The 24177-nt window shown below is 46.2% G+C and overlaps 1 protein-coding gene across 3 annotated transcripts in view; it reads right to left on the reverse strand.

The window, feature by feature from the left end:
• The window catches only part of CERS2 (ceramide synthase 2), a 272224-nt gene that overhangs the window by 27900 nt on the left and 220147 nt on the right, over positions 1-24177 (reverse strand). For all 3 annotated transcript variants that reach the window (XM_069649755.1, XM_069649754.1, XM_069649756.1), the window contains exon 8: positions 20953-21081. In XM_069649755.1, coding sequence (XP_069505856.1) covers positions 20953-21081 — 129 coding nt within the window. The remainder of the gene's footprint in view (positions 1-20952; positions 21082-24177) is intronic.

The raw sequence follows: 24177 nt of genomic DNA on the forward strand, positions 1-24177 counted from the left end.
CATCTTCACTTCTTTAAATCCGCGAGTTTCTCTTATCTCAATCTCGTCCCTGTCGTGTCCGAAGCGTCAAGAGAAGGCACACGCCTGCCCCCACCTTGACAGCGGCTCGTGCTATCGGGGCGAGGCAAGGAATCCATTTATTGATAATGCAGCTAAAAGATTCGGCCGATCGGTCGTCCTTAGCGCTCGTCATTTCAACAAACATTTGAAAAGGACAGAACCACCACAATCGAGGGGTCTATTTATACAAAGACTTGTAGAGGGCATCGAAAGAGGGGATCCCATGCTCAGTGCAATTTACACTTAGAAATACCTCCAGTAAAAGGCGCAACTCGATGGCAACTATGAGGTGTAAGGCCTCGCTAAAAGCATCACAGGCGACAGTGGAATCACGACAGATTTTTGGCTCTCCTCTTTGACCGTAAAGTGCTACTGGCACAGCGCAACACCGAGGCACGTCACGGAATATCCATATGCCCCTTGCGCCCATTTATGTGGTGTCCTTTACTTGAGAATGTTCTCGGTCCATTTGGAACTGCCACACATGTATCAAAAAGGTGGAGAAACTAAAACAGACCACTCCAAATCGCAAGAAGAGACCATCCTGAATAGACCCATGAGGGTTGGGGGCTAAAAGATACCATAGTAACGAGCTGCTTTCCAAAAGACAAGTCGTTCCCTGCTCCGCAAAAGCCTCACAATGAAAGGAAAAGCATGGAGTAGTCATAGCGCAGACACTTTACTGTTAGGTTGAGTATTTTGACAAAAGAAAACCAAGCCCGCTGTGCTTTGAACTCAAAATAGTGGCATGCGGACATCATTAGCACATGCAAATGTGCCACCTATAAAAATCTGTGGCCAATTTGATGTTCTCGGAACACTATGATTTTATGCAAGACAAATGCATGAATATCCTGACTCGATACAAGCAAGACCGACCGACCGACCGATCGATACCTCCCCGAGTGACCCGAAATACAGGTTTGCCGTTTCATGATTTTTAAAAATTATTATTCTTATTATGAGGGTATTTATTAAGTGTAGACCTAGCTTCAGGAAGCAATGCAGTGCTTTATAAGTCATAGGGACCAGTACACAGTGAGTGAAGCAAGGAATCAATACAAGGAGGCAGGGAGCCAGCAATGGGGGATAGCAGGCAATTGGGCACACAGGGAACTATAAATCACCAGGGAAGGGAACGGGGCGAGCAGATCGCCCAGTCTCAGGTTAGGTGGAGAGTAGCGGGAGTGTGGACCTAGGCGCTCGGGTGAAACCATTCCTTGAAGAGGAGGGTTTTGTGCTTCATCCTGAAATGTAAAAGTCAAAGGGGTGCATCTGGTGTCGGCGGGGAGGAGGTTCCAGAGTCTGAGGGCATCGACAGAGAAGGCCAGTCTTCTGGTCCTTTCCTTCCCGTGCAGGCAGACTTTAAATCTTCACATATCCCTAACTCTTGCTTCTGATATTTTGTTCAAGTGATTTCTGTGTGTGGGGTGGTTGTGTGTCTGTGAATGAATGGGTGTGCACAATTCATCAACGTGCGTGGTGGAAGGGGGCTGAATCATGGAATTTACAGTGACAATGCTGGCTTATAGTGTATGTGCAACATCATCCAATTTTCTATATTGAGAATTTTGGAGTAGATTGTGGCTGCAGCTTCATCAACGTGACTATATAAGCTCAGATTGTGTTTGTAGCTTCATAAAAGTAATTTACAGTGACCATAATGTCAGATTATGGCCCCACAATCAGGTGCTTTACACTAGAAATGCTGGCATTTATTATGGACTTGTGCTCATGAAATGATTTATACTGGCAATGCTGGGCTACAACCTGGGTGCAACTGCATAGAAATGTCTTAGAATGGCAATGCTGGCATATGGTTGTGAACAACAGCATTATGCACATTTTGGCAAATGCTCCGGTGTACTGTTGGAGACATGGCATCTACTCGATATTTTCATGCATTACCCTAGAGAACCAAATGTAAATTGTATGACTAACACGTTTTTCTAAATAAATATGCTGTAAAAGGTTGCATTTCAACACCCGATTTCCCCTTTATTACCTAAGGCTCTCTTGCTATGCACGAGTGGTGGCCCAGGCTGTCATGAGACTGTGGCGCAGCATATGCTTCTGGAACGCTTGGCAGCGGGGCCCTAAGCAGCGCTCACACCAAGGCCCTGATTGTGTGTCACACCACTGAGGAAAGCCCCTGTCCTCAAAAAGGCATCGAGTAGGTCCAGTAGCAGACACACCTAAATCAATGAAGACAGATCCAGGTGCCCTTGGATTGGCGAGCAGAGGAACTCTACCCTCCCAGAATCCTTCTCATCATTCACAGTCACCTGCTGACACAGTGGGGGTGGACAGGGGGCTGGGGTTTTTGAATCACTGTTAATGAGGGTAACAATGGAACAGTTCCTACAATAAGATGGGGGAATGTTGCACACGTTTATCTCCTCACATTTATGGAACTTTTCTGGTACAGCCATTTTCCGACATAAGAACACTGCAAGGTATTTACCCTGGCACAGTTGGCAGAACCCGTTCAGCGTATGGGGCAGTGGTTGGGGCAGGTGGTTAGCAATCATTAATATTTCTAGCAGATGTCTCCTACCTAGGACACCTGGCGGTATGACTTGGATACTTGGAAAACTGGGAAAGACTCTAGTGTAGACTCAAAGCAGATGATCAGACCTCAATTAAGATGCAGGCAAGTTAGTGCCTCTGTTGAGCTCTTCACAAGTGGTAAAAAGAGGCTATTGATTATGGGGAGTTGTCAGCATCCCCCAAGGCCTCCCCACTCAGGCTGGAAATCTGGCATCTCAGAATCATTTGCACAATTGAAAGACAAGAACCATTTGGTGCAGTGCACTCTTCCTTCAATGGCAAGGATCTATGGGACCACATTGGACCCCCTTCTGTCTCTTCAAACATGGATAGCTGAATTCTCCATAGCTCACAGAAAATGATAATCCCAATAGACCCTCCTGTGCCAATCAGATTCCATTTCTCACCCTTTGGAACCTGCAAAAGGTGGCCCACTGCCCACTTCTGCTGGCATCTTCAAGATTAACCAATGGCACAGAAGAATAACTTTTTAGTTGGTCACTTCAGCTCATAGAACATCGACATTTGTGCGGGACCCCCTGAATGTTCTTGCGTAGAGACATCACAGAAAATGACATGACAGAATAAGTCTTTCATACTCTAGGCAATTATGGAAATTTACATTAAAAGAGGTGGCCAGGACTAATCTGAGAGATACACTTTGATGCCCCACACATGAATGGTCACTGTTATAGACCAGAGCAATATCATGGGGAGGCTTTTTTGAAGGAGCGGACATTGTGAGCTCAATAACTTCTAGATACTTCTAATTTTGGCAGGTGTGGTATACCGAGATAAAATGATTCGGCCAGGGGCACACGCTTTGGTTACATGTCAAAGCTGGGCCTGGGGACCAGTCTGCAACTCTGGAACCTGAACACATATTCGCAGGTGAAGTTGGGAGAACTATTGTTTGCCATCGTTCCTTTTGCAACTTCAATTTGAAAACATCTTACTTTTGAAGTAGTGCAAAAAAAAGGATGGTATTTTGCTAAGAAAAGTAAACTTGTTTTTGTAACGGCTTCAAGATTACCTTTATGCTTCTTATAGGATGTGGGGAAATTATGAGATGATAGACAATAGAGCTAACCCGGGTGGGGGTGCATCACTTTATTGGGGTCTAGATACTCAAAGTTTGTTGCATCCTTGAGTCTGGGGAAAAAACCCAGGATCAAAGGCATTGCTTGAACCAATGCCCCCTCTACCTCCTCTGCAGGGCATACCTCATGGCTGTACCTCTACACAGAAGTTTTTCAAATGTGGCAACCTGCTCCACAATGCTACGCTCAACTCTTGTTCTGCTGTCAAACATTCCTCGGACATCGGTCACCCCCTTGAAGAACTTGACCTGGATGTCCCCGCTCTCACCGAGACATGGTTCACGGGCAGTTCCATCACAAGTTTTGACACTGTCCTCCCTGAGGGCTCCAAGATAGACTCAGAACCCAGAACCAACCTTCCTGGAGGTGGACTAGCCCCAATCTCTCCGGAGTGGGTCCCTGCTTTGGTTATCCCTATGCAGGCCCAACTCCTCCTATGAATGCCTTGTCGGCAGGCTCTCTATCTCTTCTGGCCTCTCTCTCCAACTATTGCCACCATTTACAGACCACCTGGCTAGGTTGCCCTCTTCCTCTCTGAATGGGCTGCCCCCTCATCTTCTCTACCTCTAACCTTTTCCTACTCAAAAATCCATCTGGATGCTTCCAATCCCACCTCGGGGCGCTTCTGTAATCTCTGCGATACTCTCTATTCTACCCTCTGGCCCAACACACTCCGCCGTGCATATCTTGGATGTTCTCATCTCTTCTGACATCCCCCTCTCACCACTCCTCTCTTGGACTGACCACTTTGATATGATATATGATAGGTTATTTATAACCCAGAGTTTTCTAAGTGCGGACCCGGGGATCGAACCTGTGTTGCTCTGTGTCGTCTTGCTTCCAAAGCAAGCATGTTGCCCCTGAGCTATCCTACTGGGATTCTGCTCTCCTCCCACCTGAAGCTCTCTTCCCCCAGGGGAAGCCTACTCCAGCACTGCCACCAACATTCTTGGTCATCCGGCCCATGAGGCGTGTGTCAGTGGAGCCCTTTGCTGCTACTTTCTCTCCTCCTCCTATTCCTGTGGCTGACTCACACTCTGACACAGCCCTCTCTAGCTTGCATTTTTCTATCACTAGCATGCTCAATATCCTTGCCCCGTCATGAGAATCCACCTGAAGCATGCCTCAAGTGCAATTCTTGGTATGACTCCGATGTCACCACTGTAAAACGCGAGTGTAGGGTGGCTGAGAGGAAGTGGAGGGTGGAGGGCATCGGGTACATCCTCCGACAAGCTGGCCTGTTGCAAAGGCAATACAGACTCTGTCCTTCCCAAGAAAAGAGCTCACATGCAAGCCTGCGACTCTGCGGCCTCTAACACGGTGCAAGGAGCTGGCCAATCCTGTTCCAGTCTCCACCCATTCTGTTCCCTCCCAGGTCCTCTGCACGGCTCTGGCCTCTTACTTCACCACTAAAACTCAGGACATTCTGTCCTCGCTCTCCTCTTTCTCTTCCTCTCCTGGCCCCCCCCCCATCTGCCTGCCTCTCCCTCCCCTCCTCCTTTCATGCAATCACTCCGGATGACGTTTCTAGACAAGTCCGATCTATAAAAGGGTCATGCAAGCAAGTGCTTCCCTGCTCCTCCAGTACCATCAAGGACCACATGGACACCCTCGCTCCACCCTTGGCCGATTTCTGCAATCACTCTTTTGGCACTGGACCTTTCCCCTCCCCCTTAAGCACTCCTTTGTGCGCACCCTCTTGAAGAAAGGTTCTGCCAACCCTTCCTGTCCGGCAAACTACCACCCGATCTCTCTCACTGCTGGTTGTCTCCATGACCATCAGTCTGGCTTCAGAGCAGCCAGAGGCACATAAACTGCTCTCCTGAAAACCCAGGAAAACCTGCTTACTAATCTTGACTCGAACCTTCCTTCTGTTCTCATCCTCCTTGATCTTTCCTCTGCTTTCAACCCAGTCAATCATGCCATCCTGATCAATCATCTGTGAGAACCTGGATCAGGCCCCAGCATGGTTGACCTTCGTCCGGGACCGTCCCACTCAAGTTCAACTGGTGTCCATTCTCTCCACCACCTCTCTCTCGACATGTGGCGTTCCCTAGGGCTCCAACCCCTCACCCTGCCTTTTCAATCTCTATGTGGCCCCTTTGGCTCACCTCATCTCTACCTTCTCTGCTAACTTTCAGTTTTATGCAGATGATACTCGGCTCTCCTTCATGCTCGCCTCTGCCTCCTCTCCTCTCCTCTCCTCTCCTCTGGAATGCACCTCCGACAATCTCTGCCTCAATGCCAGCAAGACCGAGATCCTCCTCATTGGGACCCCTGCTCCAGCTTTCCCCCTTTCACTCTGGCCGCCCTCCTTGGGCCCTCTCCCTGCACCTTCCTGTGAGGCAAACAACCTTGGGGCTCATCTTCGACCCCACTCTCTCCTTACATCACCAACCTCAAGGGAAAGTCCCACTACCAGCTGCAACTCCTCAGAGGTATTCTTCCTTTTCTCACTTTCCCCCAGAAGCTCAGTGTCTCCAGAGCTCTGGTTCTCTCTAGGCTGGATTACTGCAACAGCCTCTTCTCTCCACCTGCCTTCGTCTACTCTGCGCCCTCTGCAACTAATCCAGAACTGGACTGTATGAATTGTCCTTGGACTCAAGCCCAGCGATCGTATCTCTCCAGCCCTGAATTCTCGCCTGCCACTGGTGCCCAGTGGCTGCAAGGATCAAGTTCAAGACCCCATGCATTGTCCACAAGACTTTCTGGAGCCAGGGCCTGTACTATAGCCAACCCTCTCTTCCTAAACATCTTCCTTCTCGAGCCATTCGCTCAGCTACCTTCAACTCTCAGGGTCAGACACTTCTCCAGGCAGCGAGTGGGAGGTAGATCTCGCTACTCTGCAGGGGCCTCCCTCTGGAATGGCCTCCTTGCCCTACAAACTCACGCAGGAGCACCTCAGGTTCCGGAAGTAGCTCAAGACCTTCCTATTCACTTCCGACTTCTCTCTTTCTTTCCCTTGCTGACCCACCTATCTGCTGCGCGGACTGGTCGCCTGGCTACCCTCAGAACCCAATGGACACCAGGCTCCTCCATGATCTGTAATCACCTGCACTGCCTCCACGCACTTAAGGGTTGTATCTGTAACCCTACAAACCCCTCCTCCCGCACTACCCTGAGCAATGCTACCCTGATTCCACCCCCCTCCCCAGCACTTCTCTCCCTCTCCCCGCTGTACTTGCACGATCTAAATCACACAAGGCCTAGTAAGATTGTTGTTTGTCCTCCCTATGTCTCCCTACCTTGTCTTGTCGCTCCTAAAAACACTTGTGTACAGGTACTTTATAAATGACTCCTCAATGTCCCCCCTGTCTGAAGCAGGAATGACACAGCCTCTAGAGGGAGGAATGCGCGCAGAGTGAAGCAAAATGGGCCTGGAGTATGGAGACAAGAGGAGGTGGGAGAGAGGATTGGTGGAGCAGGAGGCAGGGGTGGTGCATCAGAAGGACTCAGCCGTGACAAGCCAGTCCTGCAGAATTGTATACCGTGGTTAGGGGATCGCGAACCAGCTATGGCTGTGCAGAGGGGTGCAGAAATCCAGAGATGCAAAAGCGCAGCAAGACACAAGATTGTAATAGAAGAGAAAAGGTGTCTGCGGGCCCAGTATAACCGAGCAATATTCTGAATTGGAGCATAATGCTTATTATGGTGTAATGTGCGGGTGTACAATCGCAGAGCGAAAGAAGGTCGCATGGAGTAAATGGGATTTGTAGAATGTTGGAGAATCTTCGATGCTGGATTAAAAAAGCAAATCTCTGTATAGGCGGAAGCACTGGGTGTGAAGGGCCATTGTAATCACCAGCGCCACCAAGGATGGATCATGTTTCTAGTATTGCACGAGGCCAATGCACCAACCCCAGCTCAGGTTCCGCTCACAAGCATTAAGGTTCTGCAAGCATGGAGAGGGCACGGGGTGGGTGGGCGAGACAGCCTGATCGCGGAGTCGTGAATTTCAAAGTCTACAGCTTGTACGAAATCAGGACCAGACCAATGGTAGAAGGTTATAGTTTCAGTGGAGGGGCTCCTACCCCATACTATCCAATTTGTAAAGTAAGTGCCCCGCCCAAAGCATTTTGTAGCATGCCTGTGTCATTTTGGGACAACAGTTTGCCGCCCAACGCGGTCACCACCCAGTGCTTCTCCCCACAGTGTTGACATGTTTTGGGTTGCTACTGCAACTCCCGTTGGCTTTTTGGGTCCGATGCATTATCTACCCACAGCAGAGGTGCGATGTACAAATGCCAGTCAGTATAACATGGCATAAAATACTATTTATTGTTTGAAATGAGATACCAAATTATTAACTGCTTCTAAAACACATCCTCATCATTTTCCTCGGACTGCATAGGTGGCAAGTGGAAAAAGAGAGCAAGGGAGCTTCCTTCCTCTAGAAATAGAACAACAAATTCATACAAAATCTTCACTGAACTGATGAACTTTCCTGTCAACTCCTGCAGAAAGTTTCTTGCATGGGTTGGCCTCTGCACAGGCACTTCACCAGTGGATTTTCTTGCCCTTGCCCGCGTGGTGCTAATGGCACTGGAGAGATGATCACAGTCACATGCCAGTGTGTGTTTAAGGCTCAATGAGTGGAGGGACCTTGCACATGCCTACCAGAGGGAAAGGGGCAGTGCCCAGCTCAAACAGCCCTTCATGCGTCCGGCAAGCGCGTCCACATGCAGAAGCAGAGCAGTGCGTGCCATAGGACAGCCACACCACCGACACTGGCACAATATGAATGTGCATGCCCATCTTCCTGCTGAACTAGTTGGCTCCTCCTGGAACTGCATCCACATGGTTGCTGCCAGCACCACACCCCTGAGCCACCCACTCTACTGTGGCAGTGCCGCTGGTCAATTTGGTAGGTGAGCAGCAGCGAGCCATGCAGGCCGACTGGAGCATTGTGGAGGAATAGCCAGCATGAGGACCAGCAAAGATGCGTAGGTGGGGCTCATCGGGTTAATGAGCATGAGCGGGCTGGCGATGCAGAACCAGGCGATCCATTTACAGTGTTGCTAGTAATCTAGCTACAACCGACTAACCATCAAAATAAAGTTGCTAAAACGCCATCTTAATCCACCCTCCCCCCCACCCCGCGAGGACAATAAGTGGCGGAGCTCAGAAATAAGTCCCAAGGCTCAGCCCTGGCAAACACCCCCACCAGTGAAGCACTGCTGCCCTCTGCCAGGCATGGCCAGAAGAGGATGGCTAAGCTCATGTGGGTGGTAAGGGTGGATGCTCTCTGAAGCATCCGCCACCCCCTGGGTGCCTACCGGAGTGAGACGCTTTATAATCCAGTCCAAATGATCATGAAGTAAGGTTATACATCATGTAGAACCCGACAGACGTCTACAAGAACAAAGCAATGTTATATCAGAAGGACTGGATAAAAGAAGTTGCAGTGAAAAAGTTCCTGGTAATCCTTGTTCCCTGTGGCATTCAAGTGGTACACATGCAGTGGATGGAAAAGGTCGTATTTGAAGGGAGGCGTTAACTGAGCGGCATGAAAGCGAGGCAGGGTTTCTTTCACCAGGGGTAAAAAATAATAACAGATGTAGTATTCACGGCACTGGAGAAGCAGGTAAAATGCTGGAACCTGGTTTATATAAAAGTAGTAAGCTTTATTACAAGTTACAGGGCAAGCTTAGTTAAATGAGACAGGATCTAGGTAAAATACATCTCATCATTAAGCTCTCCCATCCTGAAGATCTCACCTGTAACAATTGGAACCTTCATCTCCCATCAGATTCTGGATGACATCACTACAATCTATTGTCTGCACAGTGTGCACCCAGTGCAGAGAAATACTCTAGATACTACAATAGAACAGGTTAAAGCAGCAGGCTTGTGAAATCTGTCTGGCAGCAGCGTGTAGAAGGGATTTTGAAGAGGCAAATTGTGGTAACGGCCTTGGATACCTCAGTCTCATCTTACACCACCACTCACTGCTTGCACAACACTTGACGGATCAAGATCTGGGCTGTAGTCTTAGGTTTCTTAGTAGATGTGGTTGGCATGGAGCCCTTTCACCCGATTTTTCATAAGCAGGCAAAGAGGACGCTTGTCGTCACGTGCAAAGCTTAAAGATTTGGCACTTGATCCATGCAAGGGAGAAATCACGGCTTAAGCGAGGGCGGGTGCCAGCTTTGGATGCGGCTTATTGAAGGTGCTGAAGTTAACAGAAGAAAATCCTATTTTGAGGATTTGGTTTTAAGTAGTGGTTAAACAATCAGGCATGTATCACTGCCAGGCATTTGCACAGGCAGGTGTTATCATGCTCAGCAGTGACTTGGTTATAGCAAATTGCCACTCGGGTATTGGTGGAACAAAGCTCTTATGTATCCAATTAGTTTGCACAAAAAGTTCAGTCGGGATTATGGGGGCAATGTCATTAATCATTGAAGTAATTACAGGCAGAACCTTGGAGAATAAAAACCAGTAAAAAATATATATAATAAAAACCCATCAATATCCCCAAAAATGATTCTCCAGTTGGCTCATGGAGGCAGCAATCTTTCCCTGATCACTGCCAGACACTTTCTGTAACAATGCGAGGCAACAGTCACAGGGCAACAATAATGCACTTGACTATAGGAAACACCGATTAAGTCTGAAGTGCAATGACACATTGTGAAACCAATTATGCAGAATTTGACTTTGAAATGCCATTAAGCCCCCTTTACACCCGTTTATCCTTTATATCCTTATTAAATTCTCTTCCCTTTACATTTTCCATATTTCGATCACCCTCATTATTTAGGTTTTTTTTTCTCTTCCTTTTCTTTCATTCATGTATTAATTCCCATCCCTTGTTCCTAGCCTCCTCTCTTGCTCTCATACCATCTTTTAAATTGCCTTACCTCCAGCACTCTGACATCTTTCTTTCGTTTAATCCTTATTCACTTCATATAGCTTCATTCTTTCTTCCCCTTTCTTTATCCCATGTTTTCTTCCCGTCTTTTCTTCAATATTCTTTTAATTTAATTCCCTGTTTCGTTCTTACTTGTTTCTATCTTTTTCTCCTTCATTCCGTGGTTTTCTCTTTTATTCCATCCTTCCTTCATCTATTTTTCTTTGCGTTTATATTGCATTTCTTTTGTTCCATCCTTCCATCTTTCATTCTTTTTTTTCTCTCCTTCACCCATCCTTGATCCCTCGATTTGTTTCCATCTTTGCATCTACCTTGTTTTCGTTCTGTCTAATTCCTTTTCTACATGCTATTCTTTCCTTCCATTTAGTGGATCTATATGAATACTGCGAACATAAAATGTTGAGGTCCAAAATACAGATTCTAGTTGTTTTTGTTTTACCCCGTTTTGCCACATATGCATGCGTGGAGAGACCCCCCACCCACCCGCAATCCACCCATTTGCCTGACACGTTTTCACACTCACACACAATCGCCCATAATCTTTCATAAAGGTACTAAAACCAGCAATTGTGGGAGAAACAGATAGCCCGAGCACTCTGAAACTGTGCCTCATGCAAAAAAAATAGTTTTATTGTTAAAACGTGTATCACAACATGTTGCAGTAGAATATGAACATGCTGCCAATCTGGGCGGACCAGCAGAGTAACACACTCACCCTAACGGGTGGAGAAAATGCCACGCAACTCGAGCTTCTTCAGGCAAGGACAATACAGCATATAGTGTCGCTTCCTAGTTAATATACCAGCAGTGTGTTGGGTTCCTCCCCTCAACTCAAAGTCATGTGACATCATAATCAGAAAACTGCAAGCCTGATGTAAAATATGTCAATTAGCCGATAGTGCTTAAAGCACAAATGTGTAACCTAATGTCATAGGCTTCAAGAGGGGATTAATATATGGCGGAAGCAAAAAATGCGAGTGCATATTGATAAATAATTTTCCGCTCATGGCTGGTAAAAAATGCACAGCAGCAGAAAACTCAAAGAGGAAAGGTACTATAAAAGAGCAGCATCTGTTTCATTTACATCAAACAATTCATAATTAATCCCCTCTTGAAGCCTATGACCTTAGGTTGCACATTTTTGCTTCAAGCGATATTGGGTAATTGCCGTATTTTACATCGGGCTTGCCATTTCAATATGGCCGCCCTTTTTACTTCCGGAGCCATTTGCGGTTTCCAATTACCAGGTCACATGACTTACGAGTTGAGGGGAGGAACCCAACACACTGCTGGTATATTAACTAGGAAGCGACACTATATGCTGTCTTATCCTTGCCTGAAGAATACAACTATATTTTGAATGAAGCACAGTCTACGAGTGCTCGGGCGATCTGTTTCTCCCACAATTGCTGGCATTGGTACCTTTTGCAGGGATATGGGAGATACTTCATGTGTTTACTTAGAGTCCAGCCCACTCAAGCCTTAGAACACAGGCCACGTAATGAGGCAGATCGCTTTGCTATTGGGCATGCAGTTTGTAGACGCACAATTTATTTATTTATGTTTGGTAAAATTGGGTTCTCGAATTTTGGTATTTTCAGCCCCAAGTTCTCTATTTTGGTACATTCCCCATCCAGCCATACCGGTCTCCCTTCTTTTTGCCCCCTCGCATTGGCTTTAATTCCATCACCACATTTTCCTTGCTCTCACTTTCTTGCTCTGATGGTTCTCTTCTTTTAAGGCTTTCTTTCTTTCTTTCTTTCTCCTACTTGATGAACACTAGCTCCATCCACCACATTCAACTTTCCTCCAGTAGTCATCAGTGCAATGATCTGATGGATAATGCATTAGAAAATCTGACAGATCAAACTGAAATCTTTGCCAATCTTGTTCTCGGAAAAGAAGAGTAACCAGATTTCCTGCAATTAAACATTATGATTAGAGTAAACATGCATCGCGTCTTCCTTCTACTGGTAGGGAAGTCTTCACACTGCTCTAGCCCGGAAGAAGGCAGAACCTACAGCAGAAGAAAGCCTAATAGACAGCACAATGGTTCACATTACAAACCCCTTTCTTCTCAGCGTTACGCCCAATGTTTTCTAGCCTTAGTGGACAAGCAGATCTGCTGAATCTGCATAAACCACCACACGGTCTACGGAACAAAGTTTCAAGACTTCACTGAGGGAAGTTTGGGTGAAAAAAAACTCAGTTCATCTCTGTGGGCTGTTCCAACTACATATATGAAGAGCTAATGTAGTAACAAACACCAGAGTGCTTCCTAAAAAGCCAAACCCAATTACCAATGAAGGCTCCCAAAAAGACCAATGAAAAAATCCCCACTGGGCTCACAAGAAGTGATAGTGGCATGTACATAACACGCTAAATATTCTTTGATGCGTACAAGAGCATACTTGCCAGCATGACCCATTCCAATCTGTAGGTTCTTGTCCAGTCCAGGTTTTATTTCTCTGCATTCTCAGACTTCGTTCCACTTCTCCCATTATAAAACTCGGTCTACAAGTCACAGAATGCAAAGAAAAAACTGGGACTGGATAAGCAGCTACAGATCAGAACGGGTCATGTTGGCAACTATGCGAAAGAAATGGAGAAATAACTCTGCTGCGGCACAATAACTATTAGGAAATGATGTTGCTACATTGTGAACTGTTGCCCCAGGCTTGTCTTAGAGGTACACCTTGCAGCCCTTCTGTTATTCCAAGTTCGAGGAGTGCAAAGACCTTGCCACCGTTCAAGGAAAGGGCTGCTTGGTTATGGCTGGGGCCATGATATTTAGTGCCAGGAAGTAAAGTTGGCCTTCCGTTATTAAAATAAAAATAATGTCAAGTATGTCAGTTCGATTTGTCAGGTCATTGAGGCAGGCTCGGGGGCCACAGGAAAGTGCATGTGGGTTCCTTTATTCCACCTGCAAGCAGCTGAGGTGCACGCTCCCAACAGTCCCCTTCGCTCTGCATCAACTGCCCTCTGTTCCATCTCCCCAGCCTTCCACATTCCAATGGAACTGGTGACATAACCGAGGTCTTCTAATTCATCATCCATCTGGTAAAAAAACAAGCTCCATCAGTGGAACAAAAGGTGGGTCAAAGGAGAAAGGAGGAACGAGAGACAAAACATGTTGAATGGAGGAAGTACAATGGCCGGGTGCAATGTGTGCAAAAGTGCACGAAAGAAGGAAAAGGAGCGAAAGAAGGAAAAGGAGCGAAAGAAGAAAATAAAGTAAAAAATAAAAATTAAAGAGGGACAGAAATGGGGAAGAGGGAATAGTAAGATAAAAAGAAACAAACAAGTAAAAGGGAAAATTGTGCAGAAAAATGAAAGAAAAAGAAGGAAGGAAAGAACTATGAAGCAATAGAAAATGTAAAGGAAGAGGCTGCAAAAAATACAGAAAGAAACCGATGAAATGAAGGCAAGTGAAATATAAAAAGAAAAAAATGACAAAAGAAAAATGAAGGCAATGAAAGGCAGGACTGAATCTAAGAGATGGGCAGCTAACGAAGAAACAAAGGATAGATGAAAAACAGGAAGAAATACAAACAAATGAAAAAAGCTAAAGGAAGATGGAAATACCAATGGAATGAGAATGAAAACTTAATTGCAAAATGGCACTATAAAATAAGTCAATTTCAGAACTGCACATTGCACTTCGTAGCTGAATTTATTTCCCCATAGTCAAGTTGTTGATATGGTTGCAGCCATTGCCACGATGATCTAGAAAGAGGCATGCAGTGATGAGCCGAGCTCGTTACCAATCCTTCATAACAGGAGCCATGGCACCATCAAGTCAATGGCAAGGAAGGCACCGCCCATGAACCAATTGGAAGGCTCATTTTTGGAGTCGCTGCATTTTTACAAAGGTTCTTCACCATCCAACTGGTCATTTCTTCAGTGAGTCAAAGTACAATGACTCAGGACATTGACCCTTCAAAGAACTTGGGGGAAGAGCACCTTGTTGGACTATGCGACTGGCGCAGGTCAGGATGGGGGGGGGGGGGAAATAAATAAAAAAATAAAAAAGAATTCGCTTGGTCCGATTAGCCGGGCTTGTTGATAAAAGAAGCGGGCACACGGTTCAAGTACGCTGCCTTACAGATGTATGTAGGAGTTTTAGATAATCAACCAAACGTAACAATCACAGATCTAAGAATGAGAAGGGAAGCTTCCCTTTTAGCCAGGATGTGACCCAGGATTTGAAGTGTACAGGTTGTGTGGCTATATCCCAAACAGAAGCCCGATTGAAATATTAGTAGATTGCAGCTCAATAATTGCATATCCCGCAACAAAGAGATGCAGTTCCCAAAGGCTCCGGACAAGAATGAGAGCGGTTGACGAGATGGATATTTTCAATGGATTCATGGTAAGTTGGTACTGGATGGGCATGGCCTATTTGTTCGGGTCGGTGGGTGGGTTGCTTGTTCTAAAAAGACATTCATGACTTTGTGTCAAGAAGGGAGGATAGCTCAGCGGCAACGTGCTCGCCTTGGAAACAAGACGACACGAAGCAACACAGGTTCGATCAACGGGTCCGTGCTTAGAAACTTCTGGGTATTAAGCGCGTTATAAGTACGTAACTAAGACATATTCCTGTAACAGCGCCTCAGTGCCCCCGGGCCGTGGGAGCGCTTTAAAAATGCAAATAAATTAAAATAAAATAGGGGGAAATGCAGTCGACACAGTGTCTTTGATATAGTTCCTACGGCATCCTTTGCAACGGACCAGACATTCTGTTGGTGGCGGACTGCAGGGAGCACCCTGCGTGCTCTGGAGTACCAGAGCCACGTTACCTTGCTGGGGGCACCCAGCACACCGCAGGCTGGGGTTGCAAACAACGCTGTGGTCACACGGCAGACATCAGGTGGGACAGTTTTGCCCAGCAGGGGCACTCGTCCACGTGCAGGACCCCACCATTGGGTCTGCTGTACTCGGTGTAGCTCCAGCATGGTTCTCAAAATAACCACACCAGAGTCAGTTCTTTGTTAGACTGACGAGCCGGAAGCGGCTCGTCGCTTTTATTAACTTGGTCACATGGTAACCACCATGTGACCATTACACACATCCTGGGAGCTACCAATCTCCCAGGAGGGGTGACATGCAACACTAGGGATGCACACCTAGATGTACATCATGCACTGTGTTTTTGGATTGCAATGTACGCTCATCATTTGCATGCAATCGTAAATGCCTAATATCCTGAAAAGCACTTTGCCTACAATACAATGTAGTGTTTATCAAGCATATGTAGGCTACAGTCTGCCCACTCAAAGACCACCTGAAGAACTGCGAGGCCATGACGATGGCAGTAAGGCACTGAATAGACCATGCATAACAGAGCTAATTGGTAAAAATACCATTTTGCACATATAAGTTGGACCGTTGGTGAAATGAACGATGAAGGGAAAAGGCGCGTCATTTAAAAGGGGATGGTTGCTACGGAAAGTCTAGGGTTGCTAAGGTTCTAAGAGCAGGTCCAGCTCCAAATTAATGAGTTAGGATATATTTGCGACAAGTTAATGTCCACAAAAGGCACATCAGGCAGAGGGGCCTTGGCAGGTTCCCCTGACTGTTTCTCCCCTTACCCCGTTCCAGACCCCTCGCCCTTAAGATCCTTCCTCTCGCAATGGTGTCCAGTCATTGGCGAAATGCATTTTTGAAGTGACGCGCCTACATGCTGCTAATTTGTTATTTTGAGCTCCGAGTCTTAATGTTGCCAAAATAAAAACGTATACTCTTAAACTTGGCGGGCTGCTGCGTTAGGCTTGTGATCTCGAGCCAGAAGCAGTGGGTGGAGTTGCTGCAGGGGGGGGGGGGGGGGGGTGGCTGGACAGGGCGTGCCAGTGTTCGGCATCACCTGAAGAAAATAAAGAATGCATGTTCCTATAATTGCATTAGATCAGGACCAGGCCATCTGCTGCACCGCACATGGAGGAACACACACGCCTTTGTTTTCTTTTAAAGGCAGTGTGCACAGGGCACTGCATGTGGCATGGAGGCGGTAGTGCAGAGGTCTTCTCAGATGCCCGGGAATAACGGTGCCTCTGGACTCCAAGAGCAACAGTAGTGCGTTATCCTGATTGTAATCAGATTGCTGGGCTTGCAACTAAATCCTCTGGGAAAGACCTGCATTCCTAACAATCTGCTGCCTGCTCCAGTACTCTCCTGCTTGCTCACATAAACACCTCCTGCACCCCTCTGCCCCACCAACATCTTGCTTTCCTCTGTGCCTCCAAACACACCCCCCTCCCACACTCAACCAAGGTTTACAGGCCAACTCTGGTGGGACAATTCAGGGATACTAGTCTCCATGCTGCTCCAGGGTGCAAAGGGAAACATGACACCTCTACAAGCACCATTTATCATTTCCATGTTTGCCATCTTTTAATAGTAGGGTATTATAAGGGTATTTTATACGGGTATTAACTGATCACAAACCTAGCGTCGGAAAGCAACAGAGTGCTTTACAATCATAGGGGGTAGAACAAGGTTAGGGAGCAGAGAAACAAGGGAGCAGGGATCTAACAGGGGAGGGAGGGCAATTGTCAGCAATGGATCTACAAGTAACCAGGGGAGGAAACAGTGGGGATCAGGTCACCCAGTCTCGGGAATGGTGGGGAGCATATGTTGTATGGACCTACATGTTGGGGGGGGCGGTGGGGCATTCCCTGAAGAGGAGAATTGATCTCTTTGCTGAACTGTAGAAGCAAATGGGGAGTCTGATATTGAGGAGGAGGAGGTTCCAGAGACTTGGGGCGTGGAGAGAGAAGGCTGATGTTCCGATTTGTGTACCTTCCTGCACCATCGGAGTTCAAGTCTGCACATGTCCTTACACTTCTGGTTGATCGCAGACCTTGTGAGCTGCAGAGTTTCTCAGGTAGCTTGGGGACTTCAGGGTGACCGTCTTGTAGATGCTGTCATTGACCAGAGGTGAAGAGGGTAGGCGATGCATTAATCTTGCTCAATCTATTTTTTTATCTTCAATCTTGGAATGTCTATTTTGTCTTTGCTGCCGATGTAGACTGGGGTTTAACTCATCACATCTGCAATGTATTATTACCAGTCTTGAGTCTCACCCCAAGGGTTCAACCATGTCCAGTTCCCTTCTACCCACTCTTCAGCAGCCACTGTAACAGGGGTGTGCTTGATGACAACAAGGCATCCCTATGCAGGCAGTCCCTTTTCATGCTCGATACATGGTTACATTTGACCTCATCTCCAGTGGATTCAGACTGAACAGTAGCCAAGACACTTTCCTTCACAGCAGAAAGGTTTCCGAGGCAGCTGCTTCCTCAGGACTTCACAGAGCCCATCATCTTTCCTATCAGGTCAGATAGGGTTTACCAACAGGTGCTATGTGCATTTATAGAGCGCCTATGGCAAAGGCATCCTAGCACTATCTTTCGGCTACACGCAGGGAAATTACTTGGAGAATGATTATTTGAACAGAAAGGTTTTCAGTCTTTCCAAAGTAGAGAAGACTTTGACACTCTATGGTCCTGCTGGGGGAGTTTGTTACAGTACTTAATGGTCAGAAGCTGGCAAGACCTTCCCAGTGCTCTTGATAATCTAACTCCAATACATAATTGAATAAGTGGCCTGCAAGGATCTGTGCGCATGTGAGGGAGAATACAATTGAAATTTTCTTGGAAGATATTTGGGGCCAATATCCTGGAGAGCCTTGAAAATGAGCCTTACATCTGATCCTGGCAATAACTGGCAACCAGTGTAGTTTGCTTAGGACCACGGAAATGTGCATTCTCCTTGACACGCCTGTGACCGCACAAGCAGCAATATTTTGAATCACTTTCACCAGATTTAACACGTGCACCAAGGAGTAAGGCATTGGCATATTCAAGCCGAGAGCTGATAACCGCTCGGGCCTAGTGGCCATATGATGCTCACACATGGATGGTCTAATTTGTCTGAGGATCATTATAGGATAGTTTGAAGCACCTTTCTTAACATGCTGAGACAGACAAATGGGTGTAAAAATAGTCCTCTATGTTTTTCACAGCTGGATGGACTAACATTTACTTTAACTAAACATAACTCAGCTGGTGACTGCAAAGAAAATGCGCCCAAGGAGGTACAAAAACATTTAGTCTTTAGGCTGAACCAGTTACAGGGCATCTAACGTTCAATGCTATTAAAGACTTTGTTTCTCAGCTGGCTTCATCTAGCAAAAGCCAGATGGAAAATTCGCTGAGTATCATCTGCGCAGTTCTGGAAGATGACATTCTGAGACAAGTGCCAATTGTGGAGAGGTCTTAAATAGACATTGGACAACAGGCCGCATGAGGTACCCCCATGTAAAAGGTGTTCTATGGACTCAAACTGGTCAATTCTTACTCTGAAAGAATTGATATTTTAAAAAGCAATTAAGCCAATTGGTCACCTTATCTGAGATTTTAGCAACCTTTTATTTAGCCTGCTCAATAGAATTGAATGATCCAGAGTGTGGAATGCCGCCAAAAGGTCGAACAACATGAGCAGAGCTGTGGAGCCCTGGTCCATGATGCCAAGGAGTTGGTCTCTCACATCAATGAGTACAGTTTCAGTACTCCTCCCTGGCCGAAAGCCTTACTGAAAGTCCCCAAGCGAGAAGTATTTTTCTAGATGCTCTTGTAACCAATTGGTGGCCATTTTGTCGAGAATTTTCAAAAGAAATTGAACCTAGAAACAGGATGCCCAAAGGGTCAATTTTGTTTTAAATATTGAGGTAACACATTCTTTTGATCTCCGCTAGAATATACCCTTTAGTGAAAGACACATTATTAAAAAAAGATCTTACAATGGAAGTACACGTTTTAGTTACATTTTAAGAGCAGAGGTCGCACAGACACGTGGTGAAATTCATAGAGGAAAATAAACTGGTGACCTGGTCTATGATGACTGGCATGAAATCAAACCCTGGGTTAACACGGTCTATTCCCTTAGGCAGCGGGGTATGACCTTCTGTATGCAAGGGCTCATTTTCCAGTTTCAGGCTATTTCTCCTCTGATGTTAGATATTTTGTTATGAAATGCAGTCGTCAGGCCATCACAACATTCAATTGAAGCAGGACAGAGTTTATACATGCCTTTAGAGGAGGATTAGAACATTTGTTCTTCTTTGTACCCAACCTTATTGTTTTCACAACGGGGCTTTCTGATTAATTGGAAAATGTATTTTGGCACAGTAGTCTGCGACTAAATGATCTAGCGGTATGTGTTGATTGATAGAATCAATACTACTTTGAATACAAGAAGCTAAATTATGTTTAGTTAAATGTCTTGGATTGCGATACCACATTTCCTTGCTGGCATCGGACCAAATAATTGATATAAACTGATCAAATAATGATTGGAGCAGCGCTGTGGGAACTTTGCAACATTAGTTATCGCAAGATTTCTTTGGATAACCCAGTCCAGTATGCACCCTTTTTAAATGGGTCGGGAACCATTTTAGAAAAACACATAATTCCTAAAACGTACCATAATTCAGAGGCTTTTGAGTCCAAGAGATCTTTTTATCCCAACTTAAATTTACCGATAATCATTAAATGCCCCTCGTCGTGGGATAGGATACACTTAGTTCAACATTTTAAAAAAATTACTAAAATTAAAAAAGAAAAAACATACAAAAAATGTATTAGTGAATTAGTTGAAGAAAATAACTTTCACAAAAAGTAGGTTGAACAAAAAATAGAACATTCTTCTTCACATAATACAAAATAGAAGCACGGTAAGAGAAGAAAAAGGAAAACTGAAGAATAAAAACAATAAAAACATCTGCAAACGATTCGCATCATGCAAGTTCATACATATAAAAATATACTACTTTGCAGATTAAAACGTTGTCATCCTTAGCAGCAAACACAGATTAGCAGCAGAAACAAATAATCTGAATTTGCGAAACGCCACCTATTTCACCTCGAAATTAGAATATATTGCCATACATACTCGACAGTCTTGAAATTCTGTAAAGGATGTCCGAAGTGTTCAATTTAGAAGTACAATCAGAGTAACGAAGGCAGAGAACATAAAATAAGCACTTTGTTTGACGTTATACATAAGCTACTTCTTTCTTCTAAATTCTGGCAACTACACATACCTGCTGCTCCGTCTCCATCCTCCGTGCACTCCAGTCATTTGAGGGGGAGGTGGGTCTGACTGGAGAGGACAGACTTGTCTCTAGTACTTTTCCTCTGGGCCGATGTCCAGTATTCTACCCCAAAGGCCTGCATTTAGTAGTCCAGCACCAAGCGCCTGTGCCCGGTATTTGTGCCCTGTGTTTGTGCCCTGTACTCATCCCCAAGGCACTATGAACAGTGTTGTCACTCCTAGAATATAGCTTAAGGTGCCATGTGGGGGACTCACCTCCAGCAAGTAGTCCGAGGCGTCATGCACAGCCATGATGAGCGTACCCACACGGATGTAGTTGGCACACCACGAGAAGCTGATGAGGATTATTGTGGCCAGGTGGTGAATGATCTGCTCCTTGAAGTCCTGCAAGTATAGAAACACGAGTTAGTACATGTATGGAGTTCTGATGTGGGTTATTTGATGAATCCAATGGAGCCACCACAGATTCCCCGGCGATTACCTCCTCCCATGTGGTCAGGGGACGGCAGCCACTACCTGATGATCCGGACCATGGGAGGGGTTATATGAGGGAGGATCACACACTACAGGGGAGATGTCGTGACTTCATATGAGGAGTCACAGTTTTCTCTCCTTCCCCATAAGGAAGACCCTCTGATACCAGAGTTGCTGATGGCCTGTTGTCATTACAGTCAGGCCTCTACCTTTCACTCAAACACCCATAACCACACATAACCCCTTTTGTTCTTGATGTGCTTTTTTTTTTTAATTCGCGAGAAAAACCATCCTGGAGTATGGACTTCAACTCCCATAACCACTCAGGCACTGAGACGAGGAGAAGAGAATTTGTGCAAATCGTCAGGAGCCCGAAATACAACATGCAGACTTGTTTTCCCAAATCTGCAAAGAGTGAAATAGCAACCGCATTTTAGAGAAGTGCAGAAACACGCAGTTCAGGAGGAGAGGCTGCCTCCACGCCAGGGCTCGTGAACGCAAATCACACTGACGAAACCAGCAAAGCAGAGAAGGCAATGGGATAGGAGGAGGAATGCTGCAGGCGAGTCAGGACTGTGGATACGTTGGCATCAGTGCAGAAGCTGATGGAGGTCCAGTCACTCGAGGAGGCAGCAGCTTTCATCCCGGCTTGAGAGGGAGAGCTGGTGTGTGACCCCAGAGCCACGCCGGTTGATGGGAGAGTATCCACACACTCCAACCTGGAAGTGTGCAACACAAGCAATAACGAAGAGGCGCGGGCAATGGAGGAGATGCAGGAAAAGCCAGGCGAGTCTGCCCAAAGCAGTTCGGGACCCCGGGGCGTTTCGACAACCACCACAACAAGTTGGTACACGTTTTTAATGCAGGAAATATACAAAAGCAAAGTTTGTTTGAATGCAACCAAGGTAAAGTGCAAAGGCAAGATGCCATAAGAAGAATGATTGGATGTTGACAAGACAAAGTATAAAGGCAAACCCCAGTCAAATACAGAAGCATGAGATGCCAATATTGATCAAGTGCATGTGATAAACTATTACCACAAACAGATATACCAAGCAGCACATGGCATATGCTATTGTGGTACACCCAAGAACTGTGAAACAGATAGGAAGTCCTGGGAGGCAAGTATGCCAGGCAATTGAAGTTGGACAAAGATTCCTATCAAGAGAGCACGCTAGGGAATCTGAAAACCTTAAAGAGAAGTAATGGCAGGTGAGTACACTAGGCAATTGGAAATTGTATAATGATTCCTGGCAGGGGTGTATACCAGGTCATCTACCGAGATACACAAACTTTGATTGAAAGACTGTTACTAGATCTTATTGCTTGAACTGTTGAACAAGAACTCTGTGAGTCCATTAAAGACACAAAGTTAGCTAAAGAGACATTTTGACATCCAGTTTAAGAATCCTGGGGAAGGGAATTACTTTCTGGACCCAAGGGTCTCTACCTTCGGAGAACATTTGTCTGTTGGAGTAACTCGTACTTTCAGTTTTGAACACTTTGTAACATCAAGCTAAAACATTTCCGTGCACCTTTTGTTGTTTGTTTAGAAGTGTGAGGGTCAGAATGGGTTGTTTTGGACCCAAGGGCAGCTTTTCAGTTACTGACATCCTGACACAGACCGATCGTCAGTTTTAGTTTGTTTTTCAAACCCATTTTTGGGTAGTAAAAATGTCATCACTTAAGAATACAACAATCTTGTGTTTGTCTCTCATTTATGACCTCTCACAATTACAACTACCAAAGGGGTACAAGGGCTATTGGTGGGAGGTTACACATACAAGATAAGGAGCCATGGGATGAGTAGCGATTGAGAAGGGGTTTAGGGTGACCAAGTGTGGCCTAGTGGATGGATGGATGGATGGATGGATGGCTGGCTGGCTGGCCCTTCCTCCCTTCCTCCCTTCCTCCCTTCCTCCCTTCCTCCCTTCCTCCCTTCCTCCTTCCCTCCCTCGGGACACGGGCAAGCGATAGAGGGGCGCAGGGCTCTACAGAGGCCAAGCTCTCTGTCAGACAGAGGATAGGGAGACAGAAAAGGTTGGTGAAGGATCAGAGTGCTGGATTTGTGGATATCAGGTAGGAGCCATACTGTCCCCAAAACAGGTGGCAGGACTGCCTGCCTGGCAGCGCGGGGAAGTCTAGGAAGCAGGGCTATGGGTGTCCACCGATTGCTGAAAGAGCGGCCCAAGTACGAGGGGAGGAGCCTAAGTGCTTATTGCCTTTGGTAATCCTGGGCCCACCTTAATTAAGTCATATTTTATTGTTTAGAGTTACAGGGCTGAAACACTAAATCAATTTCCATAAACTTTTCGGGCGATCTTTTGCTTCCTTTGTGAGCTGTATGCAAAACAAAAACTAACTGTGGTCCAAGATAAGAGTCCAAAAACAGACAAAACCATCTAGCTACAAAGCGGCAGAGGCGTAGCCAAGATTGTCTGACAAGTGGGGCCTGAAGGTTTTTTAGGGCCCACTGCAGTGACATTAACATCTGTAAATGCCCACACAGCGCTGCCGGGTGGACATTTACAGATTTTGGGTGGGCCTTGCCCGCTCAAGGCCCTACCTGGTCTACGCCTCTGCAAAGTGAGTGGATGAAATCAGGAGAGACATTTATTTGAACACCCCCCTTCCCCAATCAGTGTGCCCAGATCCTAGAGCAGTTCCCCCCCGCCCCCCCTCCTTCCATGGGCCCATCCTGTGCAGGGTACACGTGCTGTGCAGGAGGAGTGACTGTTGCACAGCTGGAGAGGTCTTGAAGGGGGGGTGCACTTTATTTTGACATGCGAGCAGGTTTAACACAGGCTGCCCTTCGTTAGGAAGCAAGGCTACCCTGGCAACGCATTTTGTGATGACATGGTTAGGACAGATAGGCAAAGTACATTTTCAACCACCATTGAATGCCAGTTGACAACCGGTGGCAAGAGAGCCCAGACCACTGATCTGTAAGGGGAGAGCGCTCAAGGCAAGGACAGAAGGCTCCGCCCAGATCTGTTTGATGCTGTG

This window comes from Ambystoma mexicanum, chromosome 1p (genome assembly GCF_040938575.1).
Source record: "Ambystoma mexicanum isolate Mex_15411 chromosome 1p, UKY_AmexF1_1, whole genome shotgun sequence".
In the NCBI taxonomy this organism is placed as follows: domain Eukaryota; kingdom Metazoa; phylum Chordata; class Amphibia; order Caudata; family Ambystomatidae; genus Ambystoma; species Ambystoma mexicanum.